The 27,428-nt window shown below is 38.1% G+C and overlaps 1 protein-coding gene across 19 annotated transcripts in view; it reads right to left on the reverse strand.

Moving 5' to 3' along the window:
* Dlg2 (discs large MAGUK scaffold protein 2) overlaps positions 1-27,428 on the reverse strand; it is a 2,003,181-nt gene that overhangs the window by 368,303 nt on the left and 1,607,450 nt on the right. For all 19 annotated transcript variants that reach the window (XM_085841537.1, XM_085841534.1, XM_029479404.2 and 16 more), the window contains one exon: positions 12,508-12,576. In XM_085841537.1, coding sequence (XP_085697663.1) covers positions 12,508-12,576 — 69 coding nt within the window. The remainder of the gene's footprint in view (positions 1-12,507; positions 12,577-27,428) is intronic.

Below are 27,428 nucleotides of genomic sequence, written 5' to 3' on the forward strand. Positions count from 1 at the left end.
TTAGAATACAATCTTAAAAGGCATTTACTATAAGGTAATGCTTAATAGAGTGCACGTGAGTCTATACATTAGACTAACGGTGAGTGGAGGATTGAAATTGTGATTTATAAAAATTTGGGGAGAAGAATGTCAGACTTCAGGAAGAGATTTCCCTTTGAAACCCATTGCTTCATCGGTCAGTTTCCCAGCTTTCGCTATGTCAAACTGACTCAACCAAAGTACGTGACAAATAATGAATGGAATTCATTAGGAGACAATTTGTCACCTAAGGTACAAGATTTGTCATTTTCTTCAGGTTACTTTAGGAAAAGAAATTTTCAACAAATGATGTTACTTTATTAAACACAGTCTTCTCGGGCTATGCATCTAGCTCAGTGGTTCTCAACCTTCCTAATGCTGCAACCTTTTAATACAGTTCCTCAAGTAGCGGTGACCCCTAGCCATAAAATTCATTGCTACTTCATAACTGTAATTTTGCTACTGTTATTAATTGTAATATAAATATTTGTGTTTTCCAATGGTCATAGGTAAAAGGGTAGTTTGACCCTAAAAAGGTCATGACTCATGAGTTGAGAATGACTGATCTAGAGGAGATAGATGCACAAAAATAAGGAGAAACCATTAAACTTTAAATTGGATGATAGTTTTTGATCAGCTGTATGTATGGAGCCAACAAGAAATCTTGGTGCTAAGTTTACAAAAGTTTCCCATAATTTTTTAAATGTTATCTCCAAGCATGTGGAGAGAATGCATTAATGAATGTGAATTTGTCTGCATATGCATTGACTCCAAACTTACTTTGTAATAAGAGAAGATCCTCAGATATTTGAAACTTATATTGACTACCATTTCTGAAACTCTACCAATAGGAAATTGGTTTCTGTGAGTGTAGAAGGGCAGTTGAACACTTTAAAAGGGATATAGTCTTGTGTGTGTGTGTGTGTGTGTACGCGCACATGCTCTACTTTGTTTCCACTCTTCTTCTGACCATCTCTCTGGATTTGTTTCTTTAACATATTTCTTATATGGAGGGTAGTGAGGGAGGGGCTTCTAGCTCACCACAAAGAAAAGGGATAGATGAGATATCAGGAGAAACACAAGCCAGAGAACTACTTCTTGGCTCATAAGAGCTATCATAAGGGGATGTAGATATGGTTTAGTGGTTAAGAGAACTTGTTCTTCCAGACATCTGGAGTTTAACTCCCAACATATATATTGTGTGGCTCACAGCTACCTTAACTCTAGGGAGTTGGGTGGTCCCTTCTGGCCTTCAGGACATGTGTACATTCAGGAACATGTACACACACACACACACACACACTTAAAATTAAATTTTGAAAATATTTTTATACATTTAAAAATACATTTAAAACACTTTAATTATATGAAGGAGACATTAATGGCTAATTTACAGATAAAAGAAACAGGCTCAATAGAAGTTCCAGTTTATATGGCTTGTCATTGTTGGAACCAAAAGAACAGATAAATAATGATGCTTTGTTCTTAAATTTATACTTGTCTTGTTTACTATGGATACAGACTTGAGGATCTGGACGCTAAATATGCAGGGAGGGTATTAGAATGGGAGATGTGATGATTAACATTGAGTGATACTTAGGAGACCAGATACTGGACACATCTGTGAAGACTTATCTCAGTTAGGTTAACCTAGGTGAGAAGACCTACACCGACTACAGGCAGCACCACTTCATGGGCTTGTGTCTCAGGATGTGTAAGAAAAACTAATCAGTTGATCTCACTCACTAACCTGTCTCTGCATCCTTACTATTGATGTGCTGTGACGAGAAGGCCTCTGGCTTTTGGTTCTACATCACCCTTGCCATGATGGAATGATCCCATCAGATTGTAAGTCAAGAAATGTCTCCTTTCTTTAAGTTACTTCTTTTCAAGCATTGTTCACAGCAACAAGAAGCATAATGAGCACAAGATGAATGCTTGTACATTTTATTAATAAGGAACAATGATATCAAAATGCAATTTCCTACCAATGTTCATAATCTTCCTTCAACAAGGAATTATTCTTTGCAAAATTTAGTAGGCTCTGCAAAGTGTGGTTTTTTTTTCCTCTATAGCTCCGTGAGAATTTTTCAAGTTTATGCCTAGAAATAAAATGGTCCAGCTTTTGACAGCACCCACTACGAGGACAGAACGTCCACGTTTGAAGAAGGTTTGAAAAAGGTATTTTTACATGGTTATGCCTCCTGTCACATGGTCATCAGAACTGTGCCTGGACCATGCTACAAGTTTTCTTCAAATCAGCTTCTCTGCCTTTATTCTTGAAATTACAGAGATACATGTCATTGCATATAATCCATAGTTACATTGTTACCCTCATTAGATTGCAAACTACTCAGGAGTAGGAATTGGATGTTATTTCCATAGTGATCTTCTCAAAGTCTTTAGCTGAATGTCAGAAACATGATAGACATTCTACACATGTTTTGTTGAATCGATGAATTAAGTGATAATCAATCAAGGACTTACTGGATGGTTATCTCCTGCATAATTTTCTTTGAGTAGTAAGACTATAGTATAAGCAAGAGATTTAATCAGATGTGAGACATAGTAAATATTGATGACTATCAGTGCGAGAATACACTTTGGTGGAGGAATCATCTGCCAGTCCTGAAGATCATCAGAGAGATTAAGTGAAGAGAAAGACCGCTGGCTTTCCCTTTGATAGCTGAGCAGCATCTGGCCTGTGTCAGAGAATATGGATGTGCTATCTTATAATTGGGCAGGAGAAGGAAGTAAACAAAAGTCCTAATGGAATTTGAGAGTCTCTGAGGGATGAACAATATATGCAGAGAAAAACACCAGATTTAGTTTGGATATATAAAGATGGATGTCTCAGGATGAACAATCGAGTTCAGGCTGACAAATGGTAGCCACATAAATTCTCTTTCGTTTGGGAAAGTGAATAAAAATAGTAAGTAAAATAAATGAAGAAAGTTCATTGAGAGACCGGGAGACTGAGGATAGGGAAAGATGACAGAGATGGGTAAGAAGCAGCGGTGGCAGGAAGGATGTCAGCTCCAGCACACAGGTAGATAAACAGGAAAGGCATCAAGCCAAGCAATGAGCAGAACAGCAGAGCTAATCAGAGACAGGAGTGAGAAAATTATGTCTTTGCAGCACACTATCCTGATGAGCAACCAGGAGTCTAAATCAGACTGCATTTCTGGAGAAGACAGCAGATCCAGCATGAGTCAGCTTCCTTATGATACATTTCTAAATTGCAACTTCTACTAATCAACATCACTCTAGATTGTACTCAGCTAAGTAATGTGCAATCCCGTGTCCAGCAACTAATAACACTGCTTTCTCTTTGTCTAGTTGTTGCCTATCTTGTTCTTGTTCCCATGAAAGCCTTGACCTTCTTATGAGGTCAGATTCTCTGCTATTGGTATAGATTCCCAGGACATCACAGTCCTTCCTTCCCCTTTTATAGAGCTTAGCACAGTACTAAGTTTACATTGGTTTGTGTGATTGATCAATATTTCCTTTTCTGTAGTAGAATGAATACAGAACTGGTTTTTCTTTTTCTCTTTCTTTCTTTCTTTCTTTCTTTCTTTCTTTCTTTCTTTCTTTCTTTCTTCCTTCCTTCCTTCCTTCCTTCCTTTCTTCTTCCTTCCTTCCTTCCTTCCTTCCTTCCTTCCTTCCTTCCTTCCTTCCTTCCTTCCTTCCTTCCTTCCTTCCTTTCTTTCTTTCTTTCTTTCTTTCTTTCTTTCTTTCTTTCTTTCTTTCTTTCTTCCTTTTTCTCTTCCTTCCTTCCTTCCTTCCTTTCATTCTTTCTTTCTTGTTCTTTCTTTCTTCCTCTTTCTTTCTTTCTTTCTTTCTTTCTTTCTTTCTTTCTTTCTTTCTTTCTTTCTTTCTTTCTTCCTTTCTTCCTAAGCATTCTATTTCCAACTGAATTTATTGACTTGCAGCATCATAAACAGACAAAAGTCTGTACGAGCCGCCTTAATTCTGCAAAGATACTATTAAAAATGATAGTATTTATAGAGGAATGGGGTATGAACCTAAAGAACAGGTTGGTGCTGTGGGAACATTAGGAGGCTTGAGACTGATAACTGTCACAGTTTGAGTAATTAAACCCTGCCATAGAATAAGGGTATCTGTATCTGGCTAGTAAACTTGAAGCTGTGACTTTTTGTATTCCTCTTCGACTCCTTGGTATATAATCAGCTCTCCAGTGCTGTTTCAGTCAGTGTCATATGTGACTCTATTATTACTTGTTTACTGGGTATTGATTAAGAGGGGTAATTTTCCAATTGAATGTTCTAAAGCTCACTGTTTTGGGTTTTCCTAATTGCATAATAATGAGGAGAAAATTAATTTATAATTTACTTTGAGGTCTTTATTAAACCAATTTATTAAAAATAAAAATTACTCCCAAGAAGATATGCCTACTGGTAGTAAGTAATCACATTAGTTCAGATTATGCACAGAAAATGAAAACTACTTCTAAGAAAATAATGTTTTCAGCCAAATTCTCCTGTGGATTCTGTGACATGCCTTCTTGACAGACAGCCACTGATTAACTCAGAGACTGTCAGAGTGAGAGGCCACTGAGCCCACAGCCCAGCAGCTCCTAATAACCACATTTCTGACCTAAGGCCTCTGCTTTATTCCTGGTACCACTGGATAAAACACAAGCCGCTAGTGTAAAAGTTTTTTTCTTTCTTTCTAATTTAGTGCCTTTTCAGGGGGAACAAATCAAATTAGGAATTAATTCTATTGGTATTACCCTCTTATGAAATTTAGTTTTTGACCTCAAAAACCTCCAAAATCCTATTGATTTCTACACCTTGTTTAAATGGCCTCCACATTAGCCAAGTTGTAATAAAACTTACAAAAAGATTTGTTTAATTTGTTCACAGTTGCTATTTCAACAGCAGATGGCAATAGAAATCCAGGCCCTCTGAGAGCTTTAGCATCCGAGCTTGGGAAGTTCTTAAATATCTCCTCTCTGTGCAGTCACAGCATTTTTTAGCTTTGATAAATTCTGGGCGCTCCATAAAGTTTCCTGACACCTTGTGTATTGTCAACTCTGTACACGGAAAGAAAAATGACAGGGCCCAGGAAAGAATGTTTCTTTGGTTAAGAAAATAGGGAAAAAAAAAAGCCTAACAGAAAGCAGGCAAACATTCTGAGGCCTCTGTAGGAGCAGAGGTGGAAACAGGAATCAGGAAACAAGAAAAGAAATGGCAAGGAAATGTGACTGGAGGCAGAGGTAAGATTCTCTACTGCTCCTAATGAGGGATTTAGCTTTAATCTCTGAAGATTCAGAGTCCCCCCCCACTCCTGGGTGAGTCCTTTCCGTTTAGGATCCTTGGCAGGGATAAGGCTAGATATCCCACCCTGAAGCTTTTTTAACTCCAGAGGCAGGTCTGTTCATATTGGAGATGATTTTTTTTTTTTTTTTGGTGGGGGTAGTGGTGGTGGTGATGGGGATTCAATGTCTTTGAAACATTTTAAACATCATTATCTGCTGTTAGTTCTCTTAATTTAGTTTTTTATCTGTTCTGTAAATACATTCTTCATGTGGCTGGATAATGACATAAACAGGCAGGAGGCAAAAGGCAGTGTCTCTCATTGGTTAAGAGCATACATATACTACTCTTGCAAGGGACTGCATTCCATTCCTAGCACCCAACTGAGTCAGTCACAATCACCTGTAGCTCCAGTTCCAGAGGTATCCTCTGCTTCTGGTCCTCATGGGTACCTGCACTTATATGCAGACACATATGCATATACACTATTAAAAACAAAGTGTTAAAATAAGGAAGTTATGGCTGTATGTGATTTTCAGCTATAGGTAGCATTTAAACATTGTAGGGATATACAGAAATCTCCATGTGCCTCTCTGTTTTTAAGAAATTGCTAAACTTATTTCTATACTTTTCCCTCATTCTTCCCTTCTCCCTCCCTCTTTCCACTCCTCTCTATTTTCCTCCATCCCTCCTTCCCCCTTTTCCCTCCTCTCTCTCTCTTTTTTAGATAACATACTACTGTATAGCTGTGCTAGAACTCAAATGTTTCCTGCTTTAGCCTCTGAGTGCTGGAGTTATGGTTATGGGTCGCAGGCCTGCACTTTCTGTGGTAAACAGTGGCTGCAATTTCTAACCACTGATCTTAGTAACTAACAACTTGAACAAGGCTTCTTCTTCAAATCTGAAAGAATACCTCTGTACCTCGATGCATATGTCAGCAGATTAGCCCCCTTCCCTCACTACTGACATTGCTTTATGGGGTAAGGGCTGAGCAGTGCACTGGAGGAAGTTGAATCAGAATCTGGAACTGTTGCAGGCTACTCTCCTAGTACATCGGCAAGAATGCCTGAAGCTACCTGCCTCAGAGGGCTACATATTCCTAGACATGGAGAGCAATGGGCTCCCAAAATTCAGGCTCATAGGAATAGATTTCAAAGTCTAGAAGCAAAATCATCACTTCCAAAATGTCAATTCGTAACCTGTGGGTATGACCCTCCTAGGGTCATATATCAGATATCCTGCATATTAGATATATACATATGATTCATAACAGAGGCAAAATTACAGTTATGAAGCAGCAATAAAATAATTTTATGGTTGGGGGGTCACCACAACATGAGGAACTTCATTAAAGGATCACAACATCAGCATGGTTGAGCACCTCTGTGTTTGAGCTGGAAGACACTTTTTACCTCCATCTTGTTTCTTGGTTTGATAGATGAGAACAGCTTAACCTTACACAGTGGTGGTGGGAGACTAGAACTGTAAGCCCTAATTGAATCATGACCTGATTCTAAGGCTACTCAGTATCATCTTGATAAATATGAAGCAAATTTAGCTACAAATAAACGTCTAGCCAGGCAAAAGCGGTAGATAATAAATAATTCCATTTAAAATCTTATTTCCAAAGTTTTTTTTTTTTTTTTTCTAGAAAAGGATACTTAATCATGTCTCACATGGGAGCACCTATCTGAGGTGACTTTTCATGAGCTTAGAGTGGTCCCAGAGTACTGAGTGGCCCATGCTGTCCTTTTGGGATGGATCTTGTCTTGTTGAAAAGGTACATTGGTGATATCCACAAGCTAGTCAGTCTGAAAAAGTAAACTGATTTTCTCTTGGGCACTTGTAGACTTAATGACTTGGGAAAGAGGTTTGGTTGGATTGCATTCACTAGCAAGATTTTGCTGAAAGGACCCAGATATGGCTGTCTCTTGTGAGACTAGGTCGGGGCCTGGCAAACACAGAAGTGGATGCTCACAGTCAGCTATTGGATGGATCACAGGGCTCCCAATGGAGGAGCTAGAGAAAGTACCCAAGGAGCTAAAGGGATCTGCAACCCTATAGGTGGAACAACATTATGAACTAACCGGTAACCCGGAGCTCTTGACTCTAGCTGCATATGTATCAAAAGATGGCCTAGTAGGCCATCACTGGAAAGAGAGGCCCATTGGACACACAAACTTTATATGCTCCAGTGCAGGGGAACGCCAGGGCCAAAAAAAATGGGAATGGGTGGGTAGGGAAGTCAGGGGGAGGGTATGGGGGACTTTTGGGATAGTATTGGAAATGTAATTGAAGAAAAGATGTAATATATATATATATATATATATATATATATATATATATATATATAAAAGAGGTTTGGTTGGGGGCAGGTAGATTAAATGTTGAACTCATAGAGTTTCTTCTTTAATGTTACTAAAGACAGCCAACCCTTATTTTCTAAGAGCTTGTTATAAAAAGCAGTTAACATCTCACATGTTAGCTCTTTCAGTTATGCAAGTACATAGCTTAGAATTTTTTTTCCTATAAGATGCCTCTAAAATGACTGTGTAAGCCTATATAAAAAGGGATCTGTATCAGGCAAAGAACAGCCCTGAGCAGCTAATGCTAATCTCAGCAGCTCTATCAAAACCCTTCTAGATTTTTGAATGTGACTTCCTTTTTCTCTCTGTTTGCAACCTCTTCCCACCATCCTCAGAATTCAGCCCATGCCACCCCTTTGCGAGAATCAAGCACATCAAAGCCAATTCCTTCTGTGCTAGTCTTGTTGATTCTATTGACTCCCCATATTGCTAAAGTCTGCTTACGCTGAGCTACTTTGTTGTCTATTTTGTTGCTCCAATCAACCGTTTCTTTAGGATATTCTTTGGCCTTGAATATCTGTTATTATCATGTGTCTGTCATTTGCATGCATTATTACAATGTTTGGCAATGTTTTCATTCATATTTATTAATGAAGTAAAAGCTGGCAGATGGTATCTGTAAGGTGCTTAATATATATATATATATATATATATATATATATATATGTATGTATATGTATATATGTGTGTGTGTATTTGCTTCTGCTTTTTATTTCTTCTCTTTCAGTTTTTGCCCAGATTTCCTAACAGAATTTCACATGTATATGTGTTTGTTTGTTCATTTGTTCATTCATTCATTCTTCACTGCTGTGTAGCCCAGGTCAGTCTGGAAATTTCTGTTCAGCCTGGTGATCTGCCTGAATTATAAGGTTGTTTATTTTTTTAATGACAGTGTTCAGTTAGGTAAACTAATCTGACATTGTCCATTAACTGACCACTCATGTGAAGGGCTTTAGTACAGAGGCCAGTATGCAAATTAGCTCATATAGCTTCCCTGAAAGAGTGAGTGAGCTTCTTTCTTTCTTTCTTTCTTTCTTTCCTTCTTTCTTTCTTTCTTTCTTTCTTTCTTCCTTCCTTCCTTCCTTCCTTCCTTCCTTCCTTCCTTCCTTCCTTCCTTCCTTCCTTCCTTCCTTCCTTCCTCCCTTCTTCCCTTCCCTTCCTCCCTTCCCTTCCCTTCCTTCCTTCCTTTTTTTTTTTTTTTTTTTTTTTTTTTTTTTTTTTTTTTTTTTGATTTTCATGACAGGGTTTCTCTGTATAGCCCTGGCTGCCCTGGAACTCACTTTTGTAGACCAGGCTGGCCTCGAACTCAGAAATCCACCTGCCTCTGCCTCCTAAGTGCTGGGATTAAAGGTGTGTGCCACCACCACCCGGCTGTGAATAAGCTTCTTTATTCAGAAAAATGTTTGGGGGTTTGGTTTAAAAGACTTGTCTACATAGCTTTGCATGTACATACTTTGCACACACAGATGTGTGGTTGAGGAGTCTGAATGTCTTTATTGACATTCTCAGAATCTGCCCTGTCTCTTCTTTATTTCCTAGGAGCTTCTCCTAAAGGTCAGCTAGCACCTTCCGACTCAGCTGTTTCACTAATGCAGAAACAAAGCTTATTAGAAAACTCTTATAGGATGTCTCAAAAACAACTGTGTAAGGCAACATAAAAAGGGCTCTGCACCAAGTGAAGAAAAGCTTTGAGGAACTGTCCCAATCTCAGGGGAGAGTCCCAGGTCTTCTGACTGTTCTACTCTATTCTGGGTTCTTTTCTGCTGAGTAGATTTACTCTGTCTGAGCTATAATTCTTTCCACACAGTGCTATTGCAACCATAATTATTTTTCATGTGTGCTCACAACCCAGGCGATGTCATTTACATAGAATAGCATCCATTGTCAGTGTTTTTACTTTCTGATGTTACAGTAACTCACAGTCAACCATGATCTAAAAGTAGCAATTGGAAGACTCCAGAAATAAAGAATTCTTAAGTTTTAAGCTGTTCAATGTTTGGAGTTGTTTAAAGGAATCTTCTCCATCCTCTCAGGACTCAACTCATCCCTTTTGCCCAGTAATCTTCCTGTATATGCTACCTAACACACTAGTCACTTAGGAGAGGGTTGAATTATTAGATTGATCCCAGGTGCTACAATAAGATGCTCTAGTTGACCTTAGTTAATAATGAATCCTGAAGTACTAGGGTAGTTAAAAAGAAACCTCAAGACAGTGTTTTCTCTCTTTAAAAGAGCAATATTCTTAAAGAACGGAAGGAAATATGCCGTATGTTGAAGTCGCTAAGTTCTGCAGAATCCCCCATCCATGAAATTGTAAAGGGGAAAAGAAACGCATGATAGTTTTTCTGCAAAGCCATGTCCACAGTGAATGCCAAGTAAGCAGATAAACTGAAAGAGGCTGGAGATGTGGGTTCGGTTATTTCTGAGGTTTCACTCATCCACTGGGCGGTACTGGGACATAATGGTTATTTAAGTTGTGACGATTGGCCCTGGGATCATATAGTGCATGGTGCTGCTTCCATAGGATCCAAATCTGATCTCCTCTCTTCTGCTTCATCCACCAGAACTCCCCATGTGGCTTTTTTGCGACATTTTGAAGCCAGCTGACCCATTCCACTTGCTATATCACTCGGGCATCATCACCTTAGAAATTCTGTCACTTTCTTTTGATAGAGTTTCAAGAGGAAGAGGAGATTAATGTGTGGGTTGAGTCTTTTAAACTGAACTGGAAGCATGGAGCCTGGTAGGTAATGGGGATATTGTTATGTCTGGCTGTATTGGGTATAGTCATGAATGATTTGGATACTATCAAAAACAGCAGAGGTTCTATAGTAGACAGATTTTCTGTCTCCTTGGATCAAGTTAGCTGGAAAAGAGAAACATCTCTGCTTACTTTATGTCATGTACATAGAAACTTAGGTAAAACTTATATAGCTGTTTGGTATTTTAAACCACATTTCATTTAATAACTATTTTATGCAGCTATTTTCATTTTACAAAAGCATTAGAAAGATGTTTTAAAATAATTTGATTTCCAATTTCAGTTGATTCTCTACTCTAAGGAAATTTAATGCTTTAATGGCAAACCCATTTAAGACTTATTGTTCTATTTAAAACAGTTCAATATAAAAAAACTATGTGCTTAGTGGTAAGCATTACATGCTGTGTTATCTCGATATGCCAGCCTGCTGAGCATACATGGCATAGACTACAGCATAGACTATGGAGTGCTGGGCACCAAGACATTCCCTTTTAAATGATCAATTGATGCTAGATTATTTCAGAATCCAGAGGTATTTATGTAAACAATTGTATATTTATGTGCTTGAGGTTATAAGTTCAGTGTGTTCTTCAAGCGTATTGATGTTACCCAACTCTGTTCTGCTTATTAATCTTCATTTTCAGAGCATTTGGACTAAATTTGTATTCATCTATTGGTAAGTATTTGGTACTTTGCAGAATGTTGGTGAATTCAATATGATTCTCCCCTTTGGCTGCTTCATCTTATCAGAGAATTAGAATTAGCGATTATGTCTATAGCAGAGTTCATTTAACTCAAGTGGAAAGAATGGTGAAAGCAAAGCAAAATGCTTATTAGGCAAACTGCTAATAAGCTTCTTTTAATAAAAAGAAAGAGAGGGAGTGGAAATAGCTTTAAAAGAATGCATCATTTAGCACTTGTAGAAGCCCTGTCTTTGTGTTTATAACCACAACGTAGTAAGGTCCCACAATGATTCCTGTGTCAAGAACACTCTATAAGAAGAAGGTGTTATAAGACAAGTGGTAAAATAGGTCTTCACACTAGCCCCTCCACCACAAACAACATCTTCACCATGAGGTGAAGTCATGTGCAGAGATAGTTGGGCCATTCAAAACAGGTTACTGATTTTATGTGACAGTGTCTAAAGTCAATGTCTTTCTTGTTTATTTTATTTTTTTCCTGGAACATCTTTGCTTTATGTAATAGCCTAAATATAGCATATGGATTATGTGATCTGTTTTCCCCTCCTTAATAAAGTCTTTTCACACCACATTACAGGGGACAGGTCTATAGGTAGAGTCTGATACAGTTTCAAATATGATCTGTTTTATTTTATGTGTCCATGAGGAAATTGCTTATGCCTCAGAAGCAAGAGTTGGAAGAGATAACTATCTCATATGATTATTTTGGAAATAAAACCACATATGATAGATTGATGAATAGAGAGGCTAGTTAACTAATATAGCCAGCCATCCAGATACAGCTGGACATTTAATAAACACACAGTCAAGATTTGTGAACTATTCTGTAACTAACTATTTCAAGAAATATCCATGAACTGAGGTGCTATACAGGTATCCACTGAGATGTATGCTCTCTACTAATGAATTTTATATGTAGCTCAGTGCATATACTAAAAACTAAGCTAGGCTCTGTCTTTTCTCCACTCCCTCTTTCCTTTCCCCTACTACTCTGCTGATTGCATGAAGTGCTCACTCTGGACCCTTCACTAATGAATCATACACACTGCCTGTACAGTGGAACGACTATAACGCATTTCAAGCACATATGAATATTTGTGTCACTCACATTGAATCCTGTGAAGAAAAAGTGACATTTTTACATCTGAATTGCAAATCTAGTTCCTTTTCCATGGCTGGCACACAGCACAAGCTTCATAAATAATTGTCAGGGTAGGGGAGGGGTATGGATAAGGGAAACAGAAGGGAAGAAAGAGAAGGAGGGGAGGAGGAAGAGGAGGAGAAGAATGAGGGAAGGAAGTGTGTGTGGGAGGAGAGAAGCAGCTTCCTACAGTCAGTGCTATGTACTTCATTGTAAGAGAACACATTATTTACTCTCTTACCCTTCCAGGGAGATGGCCCGTTGGAGAGTCACTGAAGGCTGGCGAGTTGCAGTACTGTGCTGGGAATGACTGTAAGGACAAAGAAAAACAAAGAAAGGAACATTTATGGGAAATGCCTTCGAACATTTTAATCTGTCAAGAAAATAACAGATATTGAAATATATAAGAAATTCAGTTGCTAGTTATATGTAGAAATATATACCAGAGAAAAGAACACTCTTCTAGATAAAGGGTAGTGTTCCCTTGTTACCCAGATTCAACATGAATTTTTCTGGAGTAAACCTTATGTGGTAACTAAATATGACACACAGCATAAAGTATAAATTTGAGTATGATGTTTTGGGTTTTTATATTGTCTGAGAATGTCATAAATCCAGAGGCAGTGGAGGTCTGCAGTGGAACAGTGTTTACCTGACATGACAGGGACATTGCATACCTGAACTCATAGTGACAGTGACTGCATGCACAAGACCTGCACCAGATCATGCAAGCCCAAATTTTAGCATGGACGGGGGAAGGGCTCATGAAGTTCCACCCTAGCTGAGAAGCTATGGACAAGTCATGGCTGCTAGGCGAGGGAGCATCCTTTTTTGTTGTTTCCCCCAGGAATTTGGCTCTTGAGAGGCTAGCCATGCAGACTCATGCATTTCTAGGCAGCACTAACTGGACTCAGGCAATTTTAAAAAAAGAAAGCAATGTATTTTTTAAGCTGGAGGATTTAAGAAAAATTGTACAAACCAATCTACAAATGAGACTAGTTTATTAGCTTAACGAAACAACATTTATTGGTAAAAGTAATCAGTCATTGCTGATTACATCGCATTTGAGGGCTTGATAAATCTTGAAACTGTTGAATCTCAGTCTTGAAATTTGATGTGGTTCATTATTTTGTTTTGATTTCATAGAGCAAGACTGATTTTGTATGTAAGTAGTTGAAATCAACATAATAATAATCAGCACCAATGATCATTTATATCAGCAAGTATCTTTCAAAATGTTTTATATGCTTATATCCTTTGTTTCTACTAAGTATATGCATTGGATTCTGTTTAGTAGGTAGAAAAATTGAGGGGAAAAGAACTGTAGAGCTTTGTTAAGGTCATCTAATCAACATCTCTGCCTGAATTGCCATCCAGGCTGATTCTAAAGCCACTTCAATTAGAGAGATGGAGAACCTTCTGTCTGAGAAAGGTCCAATAGAAATCCAACAGCAAAACTGAATCTGAAAGAATGTCATCTTTTACTAACATGTGTACTTACCATCTCCTTACATAACCATATGCATCTTCTATAATTTTATACATGCACAGACCACACACACACACACACACACACACACACACACACACACTCACACACACACACACGACTTCCTTTCATAATATAATAGAAGCATTTTGGGTGATATCTATTATTTTAGTTCAATATAATATTACTTACTATTCATATATATTTAGCCTACTTGTAGTTGGATCATTAGAATATTTCTATTATTTTAATATTATAAACAGTGCTGCAATGACCATACTGACAATGGTTACTTTTTTCTTATGACTTATTTTAGAAGAACTACTTCCAATTACTATGTTAATCTTTGTTTATGTTATCATGTACTCTTCAGAGCATATATAGTGTTTCTCTCTATACATACATACATACATTTATTCATACATATATACATACATAATACATATGTATTTACTAATATGCTACTCATATGTACATATGTTTAAGGATGACCTTTAGGGATTGGATAACTTATTAGGTGGCTTATCCCTGAATATGACTGTATAAGTTTCACCCCCAAAAGATAAAAAAAATTACAAAAAAATAAATTTCACCCCAATCTTAGAATTTCTGACTTTATAATTTAAAAAATTAAATTAATTTAGCTTGATATGTGCATTTGTGTGTGTGCATGTGTGTGTGAGAGATAGAGAGGATAGATAGATGGATAGAGGGATAGAGAGATAAAGGGATAGATAGATAGATTGATATATCGATTGATTGATAGATAGATATAGATAGAGGCAGCACATACAAGGAGATCAGGAAACAACCTGATCCTTCCACCATGTGGATTCTGGGAGGTTGAACTCTATTCCACTGAGCCTTCTTGTCAGCCCTCGACTTTACACTAAGCCTTCTTGCTAGCCCACAACTTCATATGTTTAATAGATGAAAATTTAATAGATGAAAAGTGACACTTGGAGTTACCATGAGTATTTTTCAATTCATGAGAATGCTAGATACCACCAAGTAGATATCATCCCCTCCATGATTAGCTACACACAGTAGGTATCCTTATTACTAAGAAATTACAGGTAACTGAAGACTGGCCTAGAATTTTTTCTATGTATTTATTTGTAGTTTTATTTCTTCTGTGCCAACCATACAATCCTTTATATTTATCTTCTAGTTGATTAGAAAGTACCAATAGTTCTTAGATAAAGATCAATATAGCTTACTAATCATGATTAATGTATAATTGGAAGCCCTGATATCTTTGCCATTATTGGCCCAGCCCATATAATTTAAATAAAGAAATACCCAGTAGTTTCACTTTCCACCACCTCTGGATGACCATTATTCTACTGTGAATCTGCAAAGTGATGCTATGTTTACAAGTTTAGTGATACAACATGCACCAGGACAGGAAAGTTCTCTAAGAAATGGATCTTTTGATACTGCGCATGTCACTCAGTTCTTGGTAGAATGTAAATGTAAAATGAACAGATGTTATATTCACAACATTTAATTATCCTTTTATCTTTAGGAAGACAAATACAGTGAATTATCAGATAGTCAAGACCCCAGATAGGAGTGGAGTTTTCTGTTTACAGACAGTATCATGTACATAGGAGGTACTTGTATAGTGTGTGTAGGGAATCTGTGTACAGTGTGTGTAGGGGGTACTTACACAGTATGTGCAGGGGTCCATATACAGTGTGTGTGTGTGTAGGGTTACTTGCATACTGTCTATGGTGAGTATTTGTACAGTGTGTGTAGGGGGGCATGTCAACAGTGAAATGCTGCTTGATGAAGATGATAAGCATTTTAAAGACACAGACATCTTTCTCTTAGGATCAAGTAGATACCATCCCCTCCATGACTGGTCATGACTGGCTACATATACAGTGGATACTTCTACAACTAAGAAATCATAGCTAACTGAAGCCTGGAATTTTTACCTGCTTAGGCAATGAGAGTAGAAAGATGGAAAACTGAGAATAGTAAGAAAAAAAAACCCTCAAGACAGAGGAATAAAAGAAAGACAGGTTTAGCATTGGACAGTTTAGGAGGTAGAATGTATTTCCTCTTTAAAATCTCTCCCTACAGATTGCTGCCACCTTCCCCATGGTTGCAGCTTTCCCAGGCAAGCATCTTTTCTGTTAAGAAGCATGTGACATCCCTTCAGGACAGGTAACGTAGTATTCACCTTGGCACCCATCTTTTTCACATAGCCTCAACATCAGAATGAAATCTCTCCATGGTTTGTTCACATCTCTGCTTTCCTACTACGTCTCATGTGCTCTGAGAGTAGAGGGATCTATTTACTCTCTCCTCAGTCCAGCCCTAGGTTGACACAGAAAAGATACTTCATCAATGTCTGTTTGAGAGATGAACACCATAACTAAGTTACACTTAACTTGAAAAACCCCACACTTTATCTTTTTTTTTAAATTAGCAATGACCTTGAGAACCAGATATCCTATCTATTTTTGACAGAAAGTAAATGAAATCCTAGATCTTCCGACTGGCTGATGGCAAAAATGGAAGCCAGGTTGTCTAATTCCAAAATGATTGGCCATATTGTCTACAGGATGAAACAGTCACAGCTGTGTGACTAGTCCACAATGAGGCCCTGGCATATTATGGTGGGAAATATTGAAAACATTTTAAGTGGTAGTAATACTTTTTATAAAAATGTAATGTCATTTTTTTCATCATGTACACTAAAATTTGACATCTAGGACTTTCAAAAATCATGTCTGTGTTTATCACTTGAAAAGACGATTGAACTGTCTTACCCACACTACCTCAGTAGAAAGTTCTAGATACTGCAGAGACTTTGACTGGCAATGGAGGGAAGAGTGAGCTTAGCACCACCTCACCACACTGATCATGAGGAAGAAGCCCCTGGCATCTTGTAGCATCAGCTTGTGGTATCAGTTCTAAATTAATGTGGAGGGGCTGTGATATTAAATATGATGACCATGGGGCAAATCTTTCCTAGACATTTCTTTGAATCCACATGCTATGTAAGTGCTCTGTCACTGAGCTATGCAACTTGCCCCTGTTGATACATTTTAAGATGGGGAGAGGTGGTAGCCCCTTGTCTGTTTAAAGCATACCGTCTCTGAAGAAGATTGATCCAGAACATTCACAATGGACTCAATTTCTTACAAATTCTGACTTTACAATTGAGATTCCCAAGCTGTTGTTTAAGAAGATGGCACTTGAATGGTACGAAGAAATGCACCCCTATTGCTAGTGTTCCATTTTACAGTATCTGAATTGAAATTATTCTATTATACATGGAGCTTTAAGGACCTATCTGGTAGTTGTAAATATCTGATTTTCTTCTCCAAAGTAGACAATTGCAATGTCAGGCAGGGTCATCCTAATATTTTATAATATTCAAGTACAGTATTTTATAGAATGTGGTATACTTAGGGCCTCTTGTATGGCACTCAAACTATTCTACTACTGACATCTGCATAGCTCCTACCACTAATATTTTTATATTTTGAATAGTATCCCACTAAGTTGCCAGACTATCCTGGAAATCACTGTGTAAGCCCAAGGAGGCCTTAAGCTAGCCATCTCCTGCCTTAGTCTCCCAAGTTGCTGGAATTCCAGGCCCAGCACACAACATTATTTCCATCGTTGGTGAAATAGTAACAATAATCTTATTTGCAATGTTTCATTCATCATTATAATACCTCCTGATTATATATATTCAATATTGTTGATTTCTTCACTTACATTTCCAAAGAATTTTCCTCTTCACTGTCATAGTTAACTGCATACATTTGAAGTTTTAATACTTTCCTCACTTTCTACTTCTTTTTCCTCTGTGTTTTTGTGCATATATTTAGTTGAAAAATATCTTTAGTAAGAATTCAACTAGAATTTCAGATAAACTTAATGAAAACATTATCCTTTTACTTCACAAAATTGGGTATTTGCCCTTGTATTCTTCCACGGACACTTGACAAGTATTTTCCTGTACAACTATCTATTGGTTTGGATTATATTAAACAGAGGTTAGTTGGGTAGTAGTTAAATACCAAGACATATTAGGTGCTTGAAATGACTCTTTGATTTCTCAACATTACAGTTTCAGCAAATATCAGATGGTAAAATGATGATGGTCAAATAAACTGTTTTCCCACATCTACAAGGCTAACACTTCTCAATGAAACCCTTAGGACCTAAGCTGTACTCAAAAGACCAAGTCATTAATTGAAAATAGAGAGGGAAAATAAGTTATTCTGAGAACTGAGAAGACTTGGATTAAGATTAGCCAGGGTCAAAACAGATAATATGTTCTGGGAAGCTTGACCTTCTTGGCTTGGCAGGGCACAAGGGCAGGAAATTGATGGGGCAGATCATGAAGGCAATACCTGGAAAAATGTTTCAGACTTTACTAGCAATGGATGGCTTTCAAAGGCTGTAAATGGGGAGGGTCAAGGTGGTGATAGTTATCACTCAGAAAGGTACATGTGTACAATGAAAGTGAGCTGCAGTCTGAGACATCAATAGGATACCATGATGGGGAAAAATAAGTACTCAAATATGTAGTGGGTGTTAAGAAGAGTGAATGCACTTATTTAACACAATTAAAAGCAATATCTAGGAATGGGCTTGAGAGAATAATGCAGAAGGGAATACACCTTTTAAATATATTTACATTTTGATAGACAAATATTTATGAGGTTTTATATGGTACAATGTGATATCTTAATGTATACTAATGATCAAATCAGGGCAATTAGCATAACTGTCACCTTAAACTTTTATTATTCCTATATGATGAATACATTAATACATCCTTTATTCTGAGCATCTTGATATATATATATACCTTATTATTTATGTTTACACTTGACTCTGCCACAGAAAGCCAGAAATATTTACTTTTTTGCACTCATTGACCAACTGACCAACCATTCCACACCTACTTGGTCTCTGGAAACCACCATCTATTTTCAACTTCTGTAACATCAGCATTTTTAGAGTCCACTTAAGTATGAGGTATATGGCACTGGTCTTCCTGTGCTTGGATTCTGTCGCCTAACAGCACCTCCTACAGATCTATCCCTGCTGTGCCCAATAACAGAATTTCAAAAATTTTAATAGCTTGATATTATTTTACTTTGAATACATTCCATATCCTGGCTATTATGAATAGTGTCAATAAGTCGAGGAGTACTTGTTGTATATCTTTCTTCAACATGCTGATTTCATTTCCTTTGTGTTTATAGCAGGCAGTGAGACTGCTGGACTATGCAATAGTTTATCTTATTTATTTTAGTTACCTTCATACTGTTTTCTACAACGACCGCACTAATTACATCCCCAGCAGTGTAAAAAATTGCCTTTTGGTGCAGTTGCTTTGATCTATAGATTTTATTTGGGTAGCTTGTGTGGGAGGACATTATTCCTTCTGAAAGACACATTTTCCTAGATAGGTTTTTTTTTTTCCCCTCAGGGTATCAAAGTGGTTGTTTTGCCTTCAAGAACTTTCAAATAAGACTTTCATGCTCATGACTAAGGTACAGAGATAGACTGAACTGCACTGTTCTCATATTGATTGGGGTGATCACAGCACTGTTAACAGAACCAAGATGAATACATTAGGAAAAGAAAATAGATGCATGGATAAAAAGATGAAAATTTACAAGGTCAGCCTGATGTCCTCATTACACATGTGGGAAATATGATCTACAGTGCACCAGCTATAATTTTTAAAAGATCTCATAGGGATGCTATTTGTCCACAGTAGCCACCAAATGACTCAGACAGTCCTTGCATCATCTACTTCTACAAATAAATATCCTAACACATTTTGTTCTTTCTTTATTTGGTGGTTTCAAGATTCCTAGTTACTTTAAATAATGTAAGCATTCTCTGATTTCTATTTAAGTTTGAGAGTCTAGAAATGAGCTCAGAGCTCCAGACAAAATTGCCAGAAGATGTTCACTTCCTTCTGTCTGAGTCTCTTCTTCCTGACAGTGGTGCTCAAGATAACACAGACTTAAAATGTGCTAAACTATATTTTTAAGTTTAGGTTAGCCTAACCTTTGGCACAATTTTTCATCAAATATTAAAAATAAAACCCTTGTGTCACTCTGCACTGAACTTTTAGAAACCTGGTATGCTATGTCAAGGGTATTGGTATTGATTTTTTTCTAGTTTTTGTATTATTATTATGTATTTTCCTCGATTACATTTCCAATGCTATCCCAAAAGTCCCCCATACCCTCCCCCCCACTTCCCTACCCACTCATTCCCAGTTTTTTGGCCCTGGCGTTCCCCTGCACTGGGGCATATAAAGTTTGCATGTCCAATGGGCCTCTCTTTCCAGTGATGGCCTACTAGGCCATCTTTTGATACATATGCAGCTAGAGTCAAGATCTCCGGGTTACCGGTTAGTTCATAATGTTGTTCCACCTATAGGGTTGCAGATCCCTTTAGCTCCTTGGGTACTCTCTCTAGCTCCTCCATTGGGAGCCCTGTGATCCATCCACTAGCTGACTGTGAGCATCCACTTCTGTGTTTGCTAGGTCCCGGCCTAGTCTCACAAGAGACAGCTATATCTGGGTCCTTTCAGCAAATTCTTGCTAGTGTATGCAATGGTGTCAGCGTTTGGAAGCTGATTATGGGGTGGATCCCTGGATATGGCAGTCTCTAGATGGTCCATCCTTTCATCACAGCTCCAAACTTTGTCTCTGTAACTCCTTCCATGGGTGTTTTGTTCCCAATTCTAAGGAGGGGCATAGTGTCCACACTTCTGTCTTCATTCTTCTTGAGTTTCATGTGTTTAGCAAATTGTATCTTATGTCTTGGATATCCTAAGTTTTGGGCTAATATCCACTTATCAATGAGTACAGATTATATTAGATCATCAGTTCAGTTGGTATTTATAGAACAGTTAAGATGTGTTGGCTGTTGAAGCACATGAGACTCAGGAGGAACGAAGACCAGGGTGTGGACGCTTTGCCCCTTCTTAGAATTGGGAGCAGAACGCCCATGGAGGGAGTTGCAGAGACGAAGTTTGGAGCTGAGACGAAGGAGTGGACCATCTAGAGACAGCCATATCCGGGGATCCATCCTGTAATCAGTCTCTAAATGCTGACACGATTGCATACACTAGCGGGATTTTGCTGAAAGGACCCTGATATAGCTGTCTCTTGTGAGACTATGCTGGGGCCTGGCAAACACAGAAGTGGATGCTCACAGTCAGCTATTGGATGGATCTCAGGGCCCCCAATGGAGGAGCTAGAGAGAGTACCCAAGGAGTTGAGGGGAACTGCAGCCCTATGGGTGGAACAACATTATGAACTAACCAGTGACCCCCGGAACTCGTGTCTCTAGCTGCATATGTATCAGAGAATGGCCTGATCGGCCATCAGTGGAAAGAGAGGCCATTGGTCATGCAGACTTTATATGCCTCAGTGCAGGGGAACGCCAGGGCCAGGAAGTGGGAGTGGGAGGGTGGAGGGTGTGGGGGACTTTTGGGATAGCACTGGAGATGTGAATGAAGAAAGTACCTAATTAAAAAAAAAAAAGAACTTACAAAAAAAATGTGTTGGCTGTTAATGAAAACCCAGTCTTTCACTGACGTTTCTATCATTGATGAGCACAATAAGAAAACTTATTGTGTAATTAAACCTGTTAATTCCAATAACAGCTAAGTATCATATATTATGGTAAACCATCACAGATCTGCATCCAATTTAGCAGTTCCCAAGTTTCCCTCACAGAGTTATTATTTTGTTTGTTTTGTTTTGTTTTGTTTATTTGGACATGGTTTCTCCGTGTAGTTCTGGCTATTTTTGAACTTACTATGTAGACCAGACTGGCCTTGAATTCACAGAGCTTGCCTTTACCTACCAAGTGCCTAGGTTTAAAGGCATGTGTCACTTCCACCACCACCTGTTTTCTTAATAAGCAACTTTTAAATAGATATAGAAGACATTTCTTCACTTGCAGTCAAGTACTTCCTATAATAGTGGAATTTTCCTTTTTCTGTCATGTTTCCATTCATAAATTATTATAGAAGTGAAATATGGTGCCTAAAATACTTATTCTATCAAGATTAAGTTTATTAACCTAGAAAGACTCAGTTTCTTTTTTTTTTTTTCTTTTTCTTTTTTTTTTTTTTTTGGTATGTAGAAGTACAATTAATTGGTACAGTACTTATCCAGCATGTATAAAGATCTGGGTTCAATTCCTAAGAATACACACAAAGGGAGGGAGGGATGGAGAGAGGGAGGGAGAGACATACAGAGAGACAGAGAGATGAGGGAAAGAGTGAGAGAGACAGAAGGAAAGCCCAATGGCTAGGAGCCAATGCCAGGCAACCAACCAAGTAGAGAACAATGTTGAGGAAGAGCAGTTTGGTGAACAATTGCTACTAACCTGCAAGAGCTTAAATATGAACCAGGGGAAAATGTGTAAGTAGAATTGGATTCTATTCTGTAGTCAAGCCATAAATGATTTTAATACCTCTTTGAAATTTAGGAAGATCCCTCCAAGCTTTCAGATCTTAAACAGCCAGAGAAGACTTAAACACAGCCACAGGGCCATAAAAGTAAGCAACTCCAAGGAAGACTGATCCAGAGACTTTCTGCCCAACCATCATCTCCAGCCACCACAGAACTTTTCTATAGGGCAAATGGAAAAATTGCCTCTCCCACTGACAAACCAGCCTAGGCATCAAGGCAAAAATAAATGGGGGTTTTGCTTTCCATCATTTTGCTGGATTTTAATTTTAGTGAAGAACTGCCCTTCTTCTGCAATTTGTTTTCTTTATTGATTTTTCATGCAGACAGCTGGAACATCCAAACAAATGTGAGCTATTTGGCTTGGTGAAATGTTTTAGTCTATAGGTATTAGTCTAGTGGAAAGGCTCCAGCTGTTTAGTGAGAGGGAGCATTTTTCATTTGAGAGCCATACATAGGTGAGCGTTCCTTGCAGTGGTCACTGTGGAGCCATCATTGTCATGGTACTAAAAGCCAACATACTTGGAAGTCTAAGTGTTTGCTTTTCTCTGCTTAGCCACTAAATTCCATATGAGTCACAACTCTGTGGAGACACAAGTAATGAGACCATGTGAGACGTCACAAAAGTAAATGTTTAAAACCGAGACTCGCTCTCTTACTCTTCCCGTTTCATAAGACTTACAAAGAACATCACAATTCTCAGTTTGAGAGAACAAAACCCAGTAGGAAGAAGGCTTGGACATCCATACCCCACACCCTGCTAATCTAACAGCGAATACTCATTTGTTAGTGCCCACGTGCCTGAGGTAATGAAGGAAGCTATAAAGTCTGAAAACTGGGGCTACAATCTTCAAACACAATCTAATTTGGGAGAAGTTGACAACTTAGATCAGCCATTACAGACATTCACCCATTCATCTGACCACTCCAGTTAATTCCTAGCCATCAGTCTCTGCCACCCTTTCCACAAATAGTATCACTAACATAATTTTAAATGCAAAGCTCTATGCATTTTCAATAATTTTTCACTTTTAATGACATTGCATAGCAACAAGCTCTCTCTCTCTCTCTGTCCTGTTACAAAGGTGGCTCTATCTTCTCAGTGCTTCCATCCTCAGGGAAACAACATCTATCAGTCGACCATTGGGGTAGACACCCCACTTTTCTATTCTTAGTATAGTCATTTCCCACAGTGGCTTTTGAGGAGATGATTTTAAAACACAAAGGGAATCCATGATTTGGTCCTCTCGAAGGGAACACTCCAAAATACCCTTGTTATGGTTGGAATGAAACTCATAGTTACTTCAAGGGTTTCATGAGAACCTGCAGCCACAGTCTGCCTTTGATCAGAACTCTGCACACTCTCTTCTGAGACATGGGTGCCTGAGATACTTCCCAGCACTCTGACAGTTTCACTAGTCCTTCCTGTGTAGGTTTTGCATCTAGCTCTTCTTCTGGACATAACCTTCCCTTTCAGGTGCTTGCAGAAAGGCTCCCTCTGAAAAGAAGCCTTCCTTCAGCTATGAACCTTCATCCCTAACCCAGGTGATATGTAATCTCTTACATCTCTTCATATCATCGTCACCTATGATCAATGGAAATTAGTTGTTTATTGGTTGTTTGTGTCCTATGGCTTATTTACCCTTTGAGAGTATTGCTTGCTTTCCTTGAGTACATAAAGATAAAGAATATACTTTTATCATACACATGTATGTGTGTTTCCTGTCTGCATGTGCGTGCGCATGTGTGTACGGATGTGTGTGCGCATATGTATGTGTTTAAGTTTATACATATCAGGGAAGACCTCTGAGATCAATGTATGCTCAAAAACACATTCAGAGTTATTTTATACCATGGTTAAAGTCAAAGCTAATCACTTTAATATAACTTATAATATCCTATGTATCTTGCTTTCTTCATTGTTTCCCAGAACTATGATTCTTCAAAATACCTAAGAATAGCATGTTGGCTCTGCTACAGAAGGAGCATCCTGCCATAACCCCAGTGGCTAACTGTGTTACAGAAGGAGCATCCTGCCATAACCCCAGTGGGTAACTCTGCTACAGAAGGAGCGTCTTGCCATAACCCCAGTGGGCAACTGTGTTCTTCAGAGTTTTGGCATTTCCTATCCTGCTCTTGTCATTGTGATACAAATTGTTTCATCAATATCCAAATTGTATCACTGCACATCCTTACTCATACTTCATTCAGTGGATATTTATTAGCTTCTGAGTATATGGAAGACAATAGTCCATGCTGTCTCAAATCCACCATCACCTCACACACTAAATGATTTACTGTTTCCTTGTAGCATTCCACATTTTTTCATTGAACATTTCCGATTCTACTGAAACTTGACAATGTGCTATAAGAGCCACAAAAAAAAAAATAGTGATCAAGTGACAAGGAAGAGAAAACGAAAAGGAAGAGATTTTTTTCTTAGTTCAGAAGTTTGCAGATGATTAGGAAAAAAGGTATTGGTATTGTATGTATGGGAAATAGCTCTTTTTTGAAAAGCTTATACTTATCCTAGTGCTTTTGAGCACGTTTCTCATTGAACTACTTGTGTTTTCCTTTTTGGAGCTTCAAATTTATAAATATTCTACTCAGATCATTTAGAATAACTTTAAATAATGTGTTTCTCAGTGGTTATCAATTTATGTATCATGACCTCGTTTTTGTGGGAGCGTTGAAAGACTCTTTTAAAGGGGTGGCCCAAGACCATAAGAAAACACAGATATAAATGTTAGATTCACAACAGTAGAAAAATTACAGTTATGAGGTAGCAACAAAAAATTTATGGTTGTGAGTTCACCACACCATGAGAAACTGAATTAAAGGATCATGGCATTAGCAAGGGCAGCAACCGTTGATGAACATGCATCTACTAGGAATCATCACCCACCTAAGAAGTTCTATCTTTTTTTTGTTTTTGAGGGTTTGTGTGTGTGTGTGTGTGTGTGTGTGTGTGTGTGTGTGACTGCCTGTTCTGGAACTAGTAGCTCTGTTGACCAGACTGACCTCTAACTTACAGAGATCTTCCTGCCTCTGCCTCCTGAGTGCTATGATTAAAGGGTTGTACCACCACTTTGCTAAGTTCTAGCTTAATGCCCTGGCAGAAATACTCTTTAGCTAAGTGTAACTTGTGAACAAGAGTCATTTTTAGATACCCTGAAAGCACACCAGCCATGCTTGACATGATCCTGGGTACTGAGTACTGGCTGCTGGGTACTGACTTTTTTCTGGGCCCTTTCTGTATGAGACTTGATAACTGGGCTACACTTCACCAGCAGAAGATATGGGTTTGGAGGCCGAGTCTGTTTTGCCTATGTGTTGCTGTTCACCCTTCAGGACATATCTCATACATAAAAAGATCTGCGAGATCTCAGCACCTAGAAACATCCGGAGCAAGGCATTTCCATATAATACTAAATCACTATTTTAAAACCAGCTGTTTCTCTAACTAGATTTTGAGCATCTTGGTGACATCATGATTGATGCCTTACATGTTGCATCATCTCACTGTATGTCAGCACGATCCCTGTCTGTTGAGCTGAGCACTACAATGTTTGTCAATCTATTTTCACTGGACTTCAAAGGCAAATATGTTCATTTTTACCAAGCAACACCTTTGGAAATTACATATACTAAAATCAAATAGTAAATATACCAGAAATCTTTGATATGTAGAACACAATGATCAAAGGGTGCAATTAATATACATTTTCTGTCAGATCTCAATTTCTTGACACAAGAGTAATACAAATGAGAGAGAAAACCACTCACTGCCACTGGAGAATACAATGGTGAACTTTAAACTTGAAATAAAATATGCCCTGGGTTTTAATGTATGAAAATGACAATAAATTGATTCTGTTCTGCTCCAATAACCTTATGTCTTATTGGAGACGCCTAAATGAAATGGAAGCCATAAAAATTACAGACATAAGTGAAGTAAGCAATGGGCCATAACAAAGCATTACAGGGTTTACAGTTGGGGCCCCTTAAACAAGGCTGAGAGTCATCAGTGCAGCTGGGCATTGCATTACACAGCCCTCATCTGCCCACATGGAGATGCTCACTGTTGTTACTGTCAAATATCAGTTCAGCTCGGTTTGTGAAAGATGAATCATCCTTATTTGCTCAGGTTAAACAGAATGGAAAAGAAATAAGATCGTTTGACCTCTTAAACAAACATTCTTAAGGAATTCTCTAGTTAGTGACGGCCGACCTTCAGTGTCAACTTCACTAGATTTAGAATCACCTAGCAATATCTATCACTTGCACACACTGTGTTTCCAGAGCAATTTAGTTGAGGAAGATAAATGTCATATAAATGAGGGTGATATTACAAGGGCAGGTGCATTGGCCTGAATAAGTAAGAAAAGAGGGAAGAGCAAGGGAAATGTCAGAATTTATTTTTCTCTACGTCCAGACTATAGCTGCAGTGTGACCTGCTACCTTTCACATTTGGCTTCCACATCTGGAAGTCACTTTTCTCACCATGCCCTCCTCTCTATGGTGAACTATTGCATCATGCTGTAAGCTAAAAATAAGGCCTTTGTCCCTTAAGGTAAATCTTTTTAGGCATTTTATCACAGTGATTATAATAAAATAAATAAGCCACTGGTAAAAAGCATACTGTGAATGTTAAGAAAATATAAAGGCTACGTGTGTGTGTGTGTGTGTGTGTGTGTGTGTGTGTGCGGGCGCGTGTGTGTGTTTGTGTGTGTGTGTGTGATCCCTACGTTTGGGAAGGTGACACAAAAGAATCACAAATTTGAGGACAGTTTTGGCTACACAGTAAGAACCTGTCATTCACAAACATCAGGGAAACAGACAGAAAAAAAAAAAAGACTCATAAAAAGGCACAAAAGAAACCAGACTGGTGTTTGGGCCTGGAAGAGAAAGGAAAAGAAAGAAATTAAAAATGGATCTTTAGATTCTGACTGGAGATACAAAATGACTTTTTTGTTTTTGGAATGGATATACCACTGGATAAAGCCACTGAAACTCACTGAATTATATACTTGAAATCGATGTTTTAATTTCAAATATGCCTTGCAAAACTTTAACAAAAGCATTTTAGAATAAAATTTAAAGCTTGACAAATGCAGAGACAAAATCACCTTTTCTAGTGATAGGTCACAAAATTATTTCTGTGTTCCCAATGTTTACATTCTAGGA

This window comes from Mus caroli, unplaced genomic scaffold (assembly GCF_978045245.1).
Source record: "Mus caroli unplaced genomic scaffold, Mus_caroli_1 scaffold_8, whole genome shotgun sequence".
Taxonomy (NCBI): domain Eukaryota; kingdom Metazoa; phylum Chordata; class Mammalia; order Rodentia; family Muridae; genus Mus; species Mus caroli.